This window comes from Trachemys scripta, chromosome 14 (assembly GCF_013100865.1).
Source record: "Trachemys scripta elegans isolate TJP31775 chromosome 14, CAS_Tse_1.0, whole genome shotgun sequence".
NCBI classification, from domain to species: domain Eukaryota; kingdom Metazoa; phylum Chordata; order Testudines; family Emydidae; genus Trachemys; species Trachemys scripta.
Window position 1 is genome coordinate 27,884,688 of NC_048311.1, and position 15,609 is coordinate 27,900,296.

The window sequence follows — 15,609 nt, forward strand, 5'->3', positions numbered from 1 at the left end:
CTGTCATAACCTTCAGCTTCTTGCCAGCACTCCTGTATGTCAGATCCTTATTACGACTTGAGGTTTGGATGTTATTTTTTCTGGCTGCATTCCTTTTGCAGATAAATGACGTACCGCACTGGAACTGGTGAGACAGAGTGTGGGAAACCAGTGGCAGGGACTCATCCTGTTTTAATATGGGTTTATCCATCATAAAAAGCTCAATGTGTAATATTAAAAAAACCACAAAACTTTAAACATTGATATTGTTATTATGGATGTTTGCCCAGTACTACAGCAGGATGGAAAAGACCCACTTCCTACACTGGAAGCTGCCAGTAAAATATCCCTTTTAGCAAGATATCAATCAGGAACAATAACCTGAGAAATGCCATTTTGTAATTAAACAGATTTAAAAATTCAGTTGACACTTTATTCATAATGAGGCGCATGTCTAACACTCTTAGCTTTCAGATTGCAAGGATAAGCAAAATGGATGCAATTTGCTTTTAATAGTTTTTTTCTGCCTAATTCTGTGATGTGCTCATTAACAGATTGCTGTTTGGCTGGTATAATTTACGTACAGAAGATGTAGTTTATGCGTCAGGACTTAGTCAGGCAACCGTATAATCAAAGGCCAAACATCACTTTTAACTAAAGAGTCTGTTTCTCCTCTTGAAGCACATGTAAAACTTCCATGAACATGTAATTAATAAGGATATTGCCTGCATAACATAGATATTAAATATGAGGATATTGCCTGCAGAAAATAGATTCCCTAGCATATTATTTTCAATAATATGCAATACAATAGCATGCATTTTAAACAATACAATGGCTCAGACTTTAGTCTATTTATATGAACTTCACTCATTGTCTACTGTAAAAATGGTCGTACAAGTACTTCCACAGTGAAAATCTAAAATTAAATATGATTTTATTATTGTTTAGAGCACATAACATATGACTGACATTCAATAGTAGGGGACATTGAATGAAATTTTCAAAAGTGCCTCAGGTACTTAGAGGTCTAAGTCAAATTGAAAGTCAATAGTACATAGATTCTTAAGTGCATACGTCAATTTGAAAAATGGAACTTAGGTGCTTTTGAAAATTTTACCCATTGTCTGATACTTCCCTTGATAAATGAAGAGACTCAAGTACCACCTTATTAATTAAAAACATACTTCTAGGAGATGTAGAAAGGCATAATTATACCTCAGTCTCAGGTAGTCAGGGAAAACTGACTAGTTTGTTCTATAGCCGCTTCAATTTTATTTTACTTATATAAATTATAATGTGTTTGTCAAAACAAAAAGTTTTAGGGCATTTAAAGAAAATCAATGTAATATTTCAATATAGCTATATAAAAGCAGGGCCAATTTTTCCTCTTAGTTACACCAGTGTAAAAATATAACATGATAGGAACCTCTGTTATCAGCAAAAAATGTCCTATCCTGCAAGCCCACTTTCTCCTGGTTAGTCCCTTACAGGACTATGTGTATAAGTAAGAACTACTTGTGCAAGTGAAAGTTTCAGGACTGGGCCTCAAGGAATTCCCTATTTCAGTTACAAGAGCCGCTGACAACTAGTAAGATTTTCTGCAAAATGACATAATTGAATCCAGCTTTACAAATACCTGTAGGCTCTTATGAAGATGTTTTTATCCGAAAATCAATACAAATAGAATTAGTTACTAGGATATGTTGGTAAACCAATAACAAGGGACACAAGATTTGGATTTTAAATGACTGTCTAAGAAAGTAAGGCAGCCACATGAATACTAGATTTATCTAGGTATGTTTCAATAGCAACCTGTATAAATAAAATAAGTCATAATCAGCAGCCGAGAAACAGCACAGCTGGTGATTAATCCCCTATTATGATATAAATAGGAGCTGTGATATAGCTTTCTGCAATTAAATGTGACATATTGGAATTAGATTGTATTTCAGGCTTTTAGTCCTTTACACCCTTTAATAAAGTTTCATATGGGAAACGTGGGTCTAGATCCTGTGAGGTGCTGAGGGTATTCTCCTTAACTTCAGTGGGAGTTCAGCACACTCAGCTCTTCGGAGGATCAGACATGCGGATACTAATGGAGATATGGTTTATTTTTAGCTTTAATCGTGACACAAACATTGCATGACGAAAAATGTACATAATTTGTGTCTGAAAAAGAGCAATTCCCCATCTGTCTGCCAGGTTGGAGAACCACCAATGGTCATTAATAGAACCATGGGCATTGCCTTACTTATTTACACAATTGTGTGTGCGTGACATTCACTTTTTAAGATAAGCCTGACTTTTACTAGCCTAGTATATAGTTCTCTTGGTATGCAAGCACACCTCCTGTTGAGGTTAAAGTATGCATATTACTCTCAACGAGAGAAGACTATACATAGGTGCTGGAAATAGAGGTGCGTGGGGTTTCCATTATAAACAGGATTTACACCTTGGTTCAATGGCTCTCAGCACCCCCACTATAAAAACTGTTCCAGCACCTCTGAGAATATATGCTCTCCTTGGGTAGCACCCGCCCTCTGTTTACTGATCCATCTTTAGTGAGATTTACTCTAACATTCCAAACCTCTGAATAGCTTCAAACAGCTGCCATCAACTGGCCAGAGAAATGTACTTTTCTTTTCCATAAATGAAGAGTCTGCACCATCTCCCATCCAACCTCCTTGACCTCTAAATACAGAACATTGGCCCAAGGACCATGAACAACAATATTCAGTCCTGCATAGTGGCAGGTTTGAGGTCTGATATCTTCTGACCCTGGAGAGCAAGAATTGAGCATTTTTATATTATTGGAAAGGGTTGATTCTAATGAAACACACAGCATTTACCTCCAGCCATGAAATGTACCCAAATATTAGATCTCACAGTAAAGGCAAGCTATTCAGGTCATTTGTTTATAGAAGCGTTTAAATCTAAACTAATTTATTTGGATTTTTCTCCTCGTCTGAGCCCTCTAGAGTTACTATAACATTAAAAAAAAAAAAAAAAAACACTTTCCAAAGCATTTCTAACATTGTTTTTCTATAAAACAAATAGCAGAGGCAGAAATACATGATAGCATGGTATTGTATAAAGCTTTGTGATGACCTATGTCACTCAAGGTTTCATCACTCTTGAGTAACGTGGCCATCCCAGACTCATGCTGATAAAACAATTCTAGCATACTGTCATGTGCTCCGCATCCGTCTGCATGGAGGATGATTACATAGATTCCTTTCATCTTGTTATGCTACTAAATAGAAACACAACAAGTGTTATAGAGGAGAGCTGCTACAGTAAGACATTTTCCAGGGGTCTCTGGCAGCTTTGACCTCCTTTTTCCTCAGATTTAACCTATTTTCTCTTTTGCATCAAGAACAAGCCTTTGTTTATCAATCATGTTACAAGCTGAAAGAAATTCTGAGCTGGATGACAAACACTACTACTTCTTCAAAGTAGATTAGACTTACTGTACTCACATTAATTAAGGGATCAATTACTTATTTGGATTTCTAAAACTGTGCCTATCCAATGATCCAGATACGTGCACATTACATGGTAACAAACCTTACTCATAAATCAGATTGATTATAGACTCTCCTCCACTATGGCACTATACCGAAAACCACCCTAGTAAATTGCCCATATCCCTTCATTAATCTACCCTCTTCTTGAAAACCTTGGGAGAGAGAAGAGCCTTGTGGCACACCTGGAAATTCAACCAACTTGGACTCTGGCAAACCAATATGGGAAGCACAGTCCGAAGTTGAAGCTATTTAGTGAAAATACCCCAGCAGTTATACCATGGGCTGTCAGTTCAAGTGTTCAGTGTAATAGTTGCCATACCACAAAGAGACAGGCAATTTCTCAAGTAAATAGGCAACATGCCATTTAGAGCTTTCCAGATTAAAACCTAGCTCAAACTGAAGCCAGTGCAGATCACAGAGCACAGTTGGGTGCTCCTTGTGGGGAAACCCCATCAAAAGTAGGCAGTCTGCTGAATTGTGCACTGGATGAGGTTTCCGAATGGTGCTCAGGTGTAGCGAACATTACGGTAATGCAATTCTGAGCTGCAAATACACGGATAACTGACAAGGCCTGTGTCACAACACTTCAGCCAAACACAGATAGAAAGCATTAAGGAAGTAGGGATTTTATTATACAGAAAATCTCTGCAAATTGACTCTCATTTAGTCAACTGTGTGTTTTCACGTAGCACAGCTCTATCAAAGGCTTCTTATCAGGAAATCAGCAATAATTTTGTGGCATTTTTGATGACGGACTACCTACACTGGGTTATGCTAGAGCATGGAGTAGTACTAGTGACATTGCATGGCAGTCTGTCATAATCCAAGTGCTTGATTTAAGAAATGTCACACCTTTTGGGATACAGCTGTCTTGCAATGCCATCAAATTGGCATTAGCCTCATACCACAGAGAGGCTTGACTGCAAACAGTGCATTTTAATAGGGAGACATCCTGCGTCTCACTCACCACTTTAGGCTTGAATGGCGGCTGAATCTCTCTGTTCTCCAGTTTCTCCCAGTCGATTCTCCTGAAGAATGCATGCTCCCTGACATCTCGCTCCCCCTCAGGCCCACAGCCAAGCCTTTTTGCAGGGTGTTTTGTCATTAACTAGAAATCAGTAAAACACCAAATGATTAAATTGACTTTTGGAATGAAACAGTAACAGACTGTCCACAGGTGGAATTGTTATTGCTCCTCATGTCAAGATGTACCTCAGCAATAAAATCCGTGTGAAAAGCTATACTTTATTTTTAAAGTGTTAATTTCTTTATTTCAAAGCTAGAGATTGCCTGTAGGCACTGCAAGTAAAGGCCACTCTTTAAACCCTGCTTTCCTCTTTTGTTACACAAAGGTTACTGATACGGGAACAAATTTAGGCATGGTATAGGTGAGCACAATGGAATTACATCTGCATCCATCGTGTCTGAATTCAGCTCTTGTTACTATTACAACGTAGCCTTGTACATATCCAGAACAGACTCTACTCGGGCTTCAGCAATCAATTAAACTTGATAAATTCCATTACACTGAAACATTTAAAGTACAAGTTTCCTATAATTTTTCTGAGTGTGTTCTGGATAGCGCTTGTCATTTTTTTGGCAGCCTCCTGACAGTAACTAATCTGTGCTTCTCCTCTTACATCCTTAATACCAACTTGATCAATATTAAATACCAGCTGCACAGAGAAACCACACTCACAAAAAGGAGCAATAATGCACACTTATGCGCAGTAATGTGCACCCTAATTAGCAAGCTCCTCCATGGAAGTGAGCTGTCAATGAGTATGAGCACTGGCAATTAAGGAATGCAGCCCTCACCCAATATTATGGGACTTCTGGAATCTTGCTTTATTCTAGTACAGTGGGTGCCATTAATAAATGAGCATTTACTGCATTTCCTTATTTAATGTTACTGTAATATTTGCCATATTCCCTATCTACAGAATGGGAAATATAAGGAGTGGGATAGTTGTGATAACTACTGCAATAAAACTCTTTAACATTATTTAATTGCACACATTAATAGCATTAATAGCAATGTATGTATAGCCAGCATTTAAAAAAAAAATCGAGCCTAAAGTCAGACTCCTAAGTTTGTATATTAGGCAGATAAACAAGTAGCTTGATTTTAAAAAATCTTGTGCATCCAGCGGTCCCTTTTATGTCAATCAAGCCTCTTATTTAGGAGAGAAAATATGAATTTGGGGTTTTAAAGTTTAGTCTCCTTTTGGGGAAAATTTTGCTAGTAAATATGAATTTAGGAGTCGATATCTTGGTACCTATTCTTGAAAAAGATGGTCATATATCTTTGTTCACCTAGTTAAACAAGTCCATGTACATAGATGATCATTTTAACATACTTTGTGTTAACAACAATAAGAACAATGATACAAAACAGGGAACCAAAGGGATTTAAGGAAACAGAATGTACATTATGTTTGAAACACCTTGTTCTTCAAGCTTAAAACAGCTCTTTACCATTTCTGTTAACTTGCTAAAATGTGCAATTTGACAGCTAGTGACATCAGAAAGTGTTGCTTATGGTTGTATTAGTATTGAAGACTTGCGAATTAGTTGTATAGTTGCCAACCAGAAGATACAAGCTCAAGAGCAAGCAGGATTCCTTGGTTTTGGCCAGTTGAGGCTAAGTATTGTATGTTGTTGAAAAGTAAAGCACCATGCAAATAACATTTCCTATCACAAAAATAAGTACTGTAGCAGCGCTGTCTGCACTTGGAGGTACTGCTTTGAATTCTTCTCTCCTGGTGTCACGTAGGAAGCTCTGTTGCTGGCTTCTCAGACTATACGTGTGCGAGAAAGGGATTTTAGATGGGTGCAAAAGGATATAACATGTCTCCTGGGGTGATTTCAATCACAAAAATGTTCCACAGAGATAGCAAAGAAATATTCACCTTGAATGATGGTCTATTCAGTAAGTTCATATGGATTTGAGAGATGTTAACAGGAAATTACAGAGTTATTTCTGTGCTTGACACTTTTCCCACGCTGCTCTGAACTTTCCCTTCTTCAGAGTACTAGATGCTCAGCAAGTATCTTTTGTGAGGAAAATATCTGTCCATTATAGACAGAGGGAATTCCAATAGTTGAGATTTAGGAAAGCCGTTTTTGTCCATTATAAACTGATAGGACCCTCTAACCACAAATATTATGAGGTGAGCATGCTGTACTTTGTTGGATGCACATTTTACTTTTAAATATGTCAGCAGTATCAGACTTTTTGGGGGTGTGTGGGGGGGTATGCTCAATCTGCTAATAATGAAAAATCTAGAGAGCTTAGTGAGCATAAATGCAGCCATGTGTGACTCTTGTGGAACATTTGTGACAATAGATTAGCATACTTGGGGAATGCCATTAAAGCAAGAAAAAGTCAACAGAAACTTTTCTTTGCTAATTCTCTGCAGTCACATCAATGCTCTCCCCAAAACCCCCATTAAAACAGTCTACAATCAGAGATGACCTTAAGCCACAAAGCTTGGACCTGGATCAGAATTTCCTCACCACTCACTGGTGTTTAGACTGGAGGTTTTCGTTCAGGCTAATTTCTATCTAAATTCTAAAATGACCTCTGTTAATCCACTGTTGTTTGCAGTGATGCTGTAGCCATGTTGGTTCCAGGATATTAGAGAGAGAAGGTGGGTGAAGTAGAATCTTTTATTGGACCAACTTCTGTTGGTGAGAGAGACAAGCTTTTGAGCCACACAGCTCTGTGTAAATTGATCCAATAAAAGACACTATCTCACCCACCTTGTCCCTCCTGTTCATTCCTTCAGTTCTTCCTATCAGGTCAAACACACAGGGCCCAGTGCTGTAGTGTGCCTCCTGCAAAGTGCTGTGTACTGTCAGCTCCCATTTGGCATCAATTAGAGCTGAGACGGCTTGGCACCTTGCACAATCTGACTCACAGTGTAGACAATTTAAGAGATGGGAAAGGCTCACACAACCACCCTGTTTGTAGCTTCTGCTTTGTATTTGGCTGCAACGGATTCTGAAATCTTTTCCTACCACAAAATAAACATGCACTGCAGAAAGAGTTGACACTCTTGCAGCCCTAGCGTTTGGCAGAGACCAAGTGAGGATGCAGGCGATCATCCATGTTATCTGCCTAAAAACCGGGCTGGACAGTGTTTATATTTGGAAAAGCCCAGTGGTATAAACTCAGTCAAACGCCACAAACTTTGGTTATTTAACACACTCTGTTGAAAAAGGATCCCATGATATAGCAACAACTTGCTTACCCCTTTGCAGATAGAAACAGCTTCTTTGGACAGCGATTTAGGATAGGAAACGTTGTGCTCCATTATGGACTGAAAGAGTTCATCTTCATCCTCCCCATCAAATGGAGGCTGTTCAAGGAAAATAAAGAAGGTAAAATTATGTGGTGTTAATTTTAATTCCCTATAAATGTTATTTATTTACTGAAAAGCAGATACATTATTGAGGAGTTTTACATTTACAATGTACTCGACAATTCTGGTTATCTTTAATTAGATCTTTTTAAAGTTACCTTGCTGTAGCCATCCTAAAACAATTTAATCAGTACATGTTTTAGGCCATTACTTTCTATGACTTTGATCTTAAGTGTCATGTAATTCCAATGATGCAATTTATTTTGAATTATTATCAGTAATTTTGGTGGGTGTTTACATGCAAACCCAAAATTGTAGATAAACCCACAGAACTCATCTGTAGAACATCAGATGTTTCAGTACTGTTAAATATCTTAAGATTCTCACACACCTTTTCTCTGTCATAAAATACAAAAATGTTGAGGCAACAGAACAATCTGCAAGTAACTGGAGATGACCACAGACCAGACGCATGGTGATCTTGGTAAGAATTTGAAAGGAAAAAGAATAATGGAACAGCACACAGTATTCAATTACACAAGAAGTCAAGAAATCTACTGGGACTTAGCCTGGGAAGGAATATCAGAGGCTGGCTACATATTGTAAATATAGGAAATTCTGTGGTAGCTTCAGCTCACTCTCTCAGGAGAATCACTTACATAAATCTTCCCCACATCACGAGAATACCAGAGCTCTTTAGAGTTGGTTTGTTACCTTCAACTAAACTTCGCAGTCCAGGACCTGCTTTTCCAGTTGTGTAATTTGGTGACTAGAATCCCATCATGTGTGTAGAGAAAGGGCTCTGTAATCAACTGTGGTTTGAATAGCAAGCCCTGGGCTTTGCCCCCATGCACACAATACAAAAATACTGTCAGAATTCTGTACTTTAACTTCCATGAAGAGTATCTAAAATCTCTGCTATTATGTTTCCGGGGGTTCTCTCCCAGTTGCACAATACTTCTTCCATTTATTATGCACTGCCTTGTAAAGTTCCTCTCATTAGATTTTGAAGAATAGCAGCAATATAATTCTTACCTGACCAGCTAGCATCTCGTATAACAGCACACCGTAGGCCCACCAATCTACTGATTTTCCATAGGGCTGATAAGCAATAATCTGTGAAATAATGAAAATAAAAATACCTGTGTTAAATACGGTCAGTGGTGAATCAAATAAACATCAACTTATGGAGACAAATACATGCCACTGAAATGCATAGAGAACCCAATCCTGTCATCCTTAATAAAGCCAAATCCCATTTGAATTTATGTATCTTACAGCACAGAATCCAGATCCGTGTGTTAGAATTGTAGGGCCAGATTTACAAAGGTATTTAGGCACCAAAAGAGGCAAATTGGCACCTAGAAGTATTTACCAAAGCACCTAAAGCAGGTTAGATGCCTAACTCTCATTAAAGCCAATGGGAGTTAAGTGCCTTTGAAAATCTCACTAGGTGCCTATTTGCTTCTTTAGGCATCTAGATACTTTGTAAATCCGGCTCTTCGAAGATTCAGGATACGCTTTTGAAAATAATGAAGCAGGTAGAGTAATGCTACACAGAAGACCAGAATGATTTCATCAAGCCATTCATATTAAAGAAGCAAATCATCTGCACTTTATTCAGAGGGTATCAACAATTCAGAGTTTCATTTCATTACTCTGTAATATTTACATTTTGTCCCTCTCTAAAAACAGGCAAAAATCCCCAAAGTATGAGCAAGATCTCTGAAAATCTCAGCGTTGTTTTACAATGCTACACAATTCTCATGCTCTTCGCCTGAAACCAGGAAACCAGTTATGCCAACAGGAAAGGGGTTTCTGCCATTCAGACTAATGACAATTTCCAAGTATTTTGCACGCAGGGTTTATTTTAAAGGTGCATTGGAGCATACAGTCGGTTACAGTCTCAGCTCTAAATGCCATTTCAGTTTAACATCATTTGTTTGTATCTTTACTGTTATCGATTTCTAATAATTCTGAAGAGATTACCTGTCCCATTTTTTTCCAGTAAAGGAAATGTTCTGAAACATTCTTGGATATTTTTCCTAGAATACAGATCTCTCCTACTTAGTTTGGGGTCAAGTCTAGTTGACCCTGAAACCATAATTCGTCTATTTCAGAGGAATAATCAGACAATGAGATATTGTCCTTTCACCATTAAACATCCCTTAATTTAGTCTCCTTTTCCTACTACCATGTGTTTTTCATTCTCTGTGAAACAAATTGCTAAGACTAGTGCAGATCACACACCCTAGGTTCTCAGCAGTCTGGTAAAGGAATTAAACCGGCTATCTGTAAGGAAAACATTTAATTATCAGTTCAACAAAACAGCGCTATGTAGCCACTACACAAAGACTACAGAACCTATCTGAAAATTATTGTCTTCACTAGGGTAATAACAGGACATGATCTGGAAGTTAGCAGTCTCTCTCTTAGCAAAGAAACTCAAAATAAGTCACTCTCTGAAATACATTACTCATGAGTTAGCAGCTGCAATGTATCTAAGAACATCTAAATTATAAATTATATTATCTTATATGTTATACAAATTATAACATCTAAATTTGTATCTTAACTTTACTGTAGAAAACTAATTTTTAGAATACAGTGTATTTTTTTTCTCAGTGGTAACTGCTATTAATATCAACCTCTAATTAAACTAACAATCTAGAAAAAATGGAGAAGAATTTTAAAGAGCTCCTTTAAATTGTGGGGAAACATGTAAATCACTGTATTTAAGCTTGGAAAACGTCTAGTGGTCAGAGCAGGGGACTGGGAATCAAGACTCCTGGATTCTATTCCCTCACTTTGTATAGTAGACCATATGTCATGTGTGTTTTCTGTACCTACCTCCTTCTCTATAGTTAGGCATAATGAAGTTGCTGCTGGTACAACACTTTAAGATTCCTAGATGAAAGGGGCTTCAAAAATGCAGACTTAATTTAACAATTCTTTTGCAATTATCACATATACTGGGCCTTATAACATACATTTGGGGCCACCTACTTCCTGTTATAGTGGTTGACAGATTTGATTACTTTCAATGTTTTTCCACTTACCAGTAAGTTCTCAGGGGGTCTATTTAAAATCAATGTTGCTACTTCAAAGAACAAACACTTTCAAAATTTCAACCAGAAAAAAGGACTGGCCTTTATACATAAAACATGTTAAAAAATACCTCACTGTACTGGAAAAATCCCAACCCTATCAGACAGTGTTTTCATCCACAGAGTAATGGCTATATTTTTAAAAGGTCGTTAAAATGCAAGGACAGAATATTTTTTTACAATTAGTATGTTTCCCTGCAAGGAGCCTAATGTAGAGATATTCTGTAAACTGAAATTAGAGAATGAAAAAATTATCAGATCCATGCCATAGAGGGGGCAAAATCCTTTGAAAATGTCCATCCCATGGGTGCTTTACCTGGGGGTCACAAATAGATCCGGGGAAGTCACAACAAACTTCCCTTTCTCCATGGCCAGATGGCGTGGGGTGGGAGAGAACAGAACATTTTTGCTATTTTAACATGGGGTCGTGGTATGGAAAAGGTCAAGAAACACTTGTCTGCTGATTCTGACTGTTCATTTACCCTGGGCCACGGATAGGTAAGTGTCCTCATCCTTGAATATGATCTTCCAAAAACAAATCTAGCTTTAGAATAGGAGAGTCTCAAAGAAAGTCAGACACAATCAATGTGCAATATCATAGTCCCTCGTTACCATAAAACACTGTTAGAGACTCACAAGAGAACTCAAACTGTTTTTGTGCTGGTCTTGTCAGAGGAGCAGGAATACCAATTAGATATTGTATGTCAGTAAATTTGTGCCTAGGACACTGAAGAAACTATGCAGTATCTCCTCACTCCAGGAATGCTGAAAGAGTCAATAAGATGCAGGTAGGATCAAAGGGTGGGATTTATAAAGGCACCTAAGGGCAGGTCTTCACTCCCGGTGGTAGTGATCGATCTGTCGGGGGTCAATTTATCACGTCTAGTGTAGACGTAATAAAAATCAATCCCCGATCGCGCTCCCCGTCGACTCCGGAACTCCAGCTCGCGAGAAGCGGAAGCAGAGTCGACGGGGGAGCGGCAGCAGTCGACTCGCCGCCGTCCTCATGGCCAGGTAAGTCGACCTAAGATACGCTGAATTTAGCTACGCTATTCGTGTAGCTGAAGTTGCGTATCTTAGGTTGACCTCCCCGGCTAGTGTAGACCTGGGCTAAGGGAGACAAATTCCATTGAAAGGGATTTGGCTGCTCTTTGAAAATCCCACTCAAAGTGCTTATTAAACTCTCTCTCATTGAACCCTGGAATGTGGTGTCCCAATTGGTTTTATCCTGAGAAATATTCTTGAACCTGTGGAATTTTCTTGTATGTATGTATATGTATGTGTATAGCTCAAAGCCACCAGGAATTATTGGCACAGTGAAAATAAAAGGGTAATGATGTTTGCCCCTCAAATGGGGAAATAAACCTATGGATGCCATGATGATGTAGAACTGGTTGAATGATACATTTGTTGCACCTTCTGGACCCCTCAAAAGATTTTAAAACAACAACAACAAAACCCTAACCCCCTAATTAACTATGTCCCATGTGAATTACTAGCTAAATTCTAATATAGGTTTATTGATATGGTAAAATTGAAATGCAAAAGAGTAACCTGCCATGTTAATTTGCTAACCTGCCAATCACTCACAGAGAAACTGGCAGCTTGGTTCACACATAACAAATTGAAGCTATTCAAAGCATTAATTGGGACAGTAATGGGAAAAAATCTGGACTTCAAAGAAGAGCAATAATTTGTGGGGGCAGGGAAGGAGTGCAGTTATTTTGGTTCAGGTTGTGCAAGATATGTAGGGAAGGTTCTCGTTTTTTTGGCTTTACAGTCATATAAAAGTCAAACTCACTCACCAATTAGTAATTGTACCCCATTGTCCTGGACACTGTGCACGCACAATAAAAGGACAGGTCCTTACCCTAAGAGAGAAAAGTCCTAAAGGAAAGCATATTTCCTCTAAAGGGCGGAAACTCTTCATCTCTGGATGTAATCTGGTGAGTGTGAATGGACTGCTGTAAACTGCAAATGGCACAGAGTCGGTACTGAAATTCTACTATTTTCTGCCTGGGCTAGTTTCCTGCTTCACTGTAGAATCACAAACACTTAAAATGAATTAGTTCAATATTTCAAGTAACTCCCTCCTTCACTAAATCCTTGTCATTCAAATGGTTGTGTACTGCGAGTCCATCGCCACATTCAGTCTCAGGCCTGGCTGCTTTTCCGTGGTAGGTGAAAAGATCCGTACACAGTGTGTGAATTCTGGGATCTTTTTGGGTACAAAGTGAGATATAAATACAAATGATCCAATAAAATGACTGCTACTGCTATAATAAATTCAGCTTTTAAACGGAATATGTATCCCTGCCATAAGCAACAGTCAAAGCCCACTTTTCCGGCACTAAAAATAGTTATCAACCTGCCATACTCCTGGCAGGTACAAGTTTGGTTTGTTTGTTTGTTTTTTTACATTGAAAAAAACCATCGTTTTGGGGTTCTCTCAGAATCAACCTTTCAGTCACTGCAAGGATTCTAACTCTTGGGATTTCGTTTTGTGCCCAAGAAAGAAGTTTGTGCTACAAGCAATTGGAAACCTTTCTTATTAATACTGGTTTTGACATCCATCTCCCTCAGTCTCTGGTGACCAGCCAAGGAGATACTGCAGCATTAGTCAATTTCAAGGTTATTAGACCAATACAGCCATAAATATTTATATTTCAGCTCAGCCCAATAATGAAAATTCCATACAGGATAATCAGTTTACTCCTGCCTGACAGAATTGGCTGCACCAAGCATACAATTATTTTAACCTTTGCACAGTTCTCAAATCTTGAACCTATATGTTTAAAAATACCCCCTTTGTCCAATGTGCACTATACATGAGCTAAAAAAATGATGCAAAATTTCCTAAGACAAATAAAGGAAATCCATTATGTTACAGTACCGCATTCATTCTTGACCTGGGAATCATGACCCTTCCCTCCCCCAAAGACAGTGGGTTCATGAATAGGTATCAGGGGATCATGATTACCATGCCCTTTCCGTATTGCTAAAGGAGGGTGGGGGAGGACGGAGGAGAGAGGGAGAGAGTGGCGATGGTCCATCAAGAACCTGACTGCATGGGACTGGAATCCTGGCATGGAAAACGCTGGTAATCACTGCAGTTACGGAAGAACCAGGCATAAGAGTGAATTTGGTCTCATGCTGGCTTCCCCTTAAGGAGAGAAGAAATTCTCTCGATCCAAGAGGGTGCAGTGTTTTTGATTTTTAAATTCCTCATTCTATTTTTGCATCTCATCCCTCCAGAAGCTTTTCACAGAAGCCACTCCCAAGATGGTTGGATGATTGGTCCCCTCCTCTGCTGAAACCACTGTTTCCCTCTTTGACTGACTGGAAATGGGAAGATTTAAAATCAAAAGCCTCCCATGAGAATTCATCTTGATATTTATAATTTTGCTTTGAATTCAATTAGGTTCTATTGCTGAACATATAAAGACACTTTGGATGTATCTGATACATTTCAGTTATAACCTACTGTAAAATCTAGACCACTGGGAGGCCTTAGAACAAACATGCTGAAATTCCTTTGCCAGCAAAAGGGAATGAGATAGTATGTGCCTTGGTATTCTTATTCATTATTTGTATTACCCTAGTGCCAAGGTGGCTTACCACTGGTTTATACTAAAGCTGGGATCGACGCTCTGAGATTGATTCACCGGTGGTTGATTTAGCGGGTCTAGCAAAGACCCGCCAGATCAACTGCAGATCGCTTTCCAGTTGACACCTGTACTTTACCCCCAACGAGAAGAGCAAGGTAAGTCGACGGGAGACCCGGTGGTAACTCAACCTAAGGTACGTCGACTCCAGTTACGTTATTCATGTAGCTGGAGTTGCGTAGCGTAGGTCGACTTACCGCGGTAGTATAGACATAGCCTTAGGGTATGTCTACACTACGGGATTAATCCGAATTTAGATAATTCGGATTTGAGATACAGGTTGTATAAAGTCGAAATGAGTGCGGCCACACTAGCACAGTAATTCGGTGGTGTGCGTCCAAGTACCGGGGCTAGCGTCGATTTCTGCACCGTTGCACTGTGGGTAGCAAATCCATAGCTATCCCATAGTTCCCACAGTCTCCCGCGCCCATTGGGATTGTGGGTTAAGATCCCAGTGCCTGATGGGACAAAAAACATCGTCGCAGGTGGTTCTGGGTACAGTCTCACTTCCTCCCTCCCTCCCTCCCTGCATGAAAGCAACGGACGGCAGACAACCATTTTCGCGCCTTTTTTCTTGGGTGGGTGAACACTGCAGACTCCATACCACGGCAAGCATGGAGCCCGCTGAGGTCAAGACAGCACTCATGAATATTGCAAACACCTCGCGCGTTCTCGTGGAGTTTATGCTCAGCCAGGACCAGAAAAACGAGGAGAGGAGGCAGCGGCGGCGGCAGCATGATGAGGACATGGACACAGACACGGATACAGAATTCAGTGAAACCACAGGCCCCGGTGCTTTGGAGATCATGTTGTTAATGGGGCAGATTCTATCCATGGAACGCCGATTCTGGGCCCGGGAAACAAGCACAGACTGGTGGGACCGCATAGTGTTGCAGGTCTGGGACGATTCCCAGTGGCTGCGGAACTTTCGCATGCGTAAGGGCACTTTCATGGAACTTTG

The 15,609-nt window shown here is 39.4% G+C and overlaps 1 protein-coding gene across 2 annotated transcripts in view; it reads right to left on the reverse strand.

Annotated features, from left to right (window-relative positions):
• The window catches only part of PRKCA (protein kinase C alpha), a gene marked incomplete at its 5' end in the record, with an annotated part of 305,495 nt that overhangs the window by 7,192 nt on the left and 282,694 nt on the right, over window positions 1-15,609 (reverse strand). For both annotated transcript variants that reach the window (XM_034790526.1, XM_034790525.1), the window contains 3 exon segments: window positions 4,477-4,617; window positions 7,766-7,873; window positions 8,912-8,992. In XM_034790526.1, coding sequence (XP_034646417.1) covers window positions 4,477-4,617; window positions 7,766-7,873; window positions 8,912-8,992 — 330 coding nt within the window.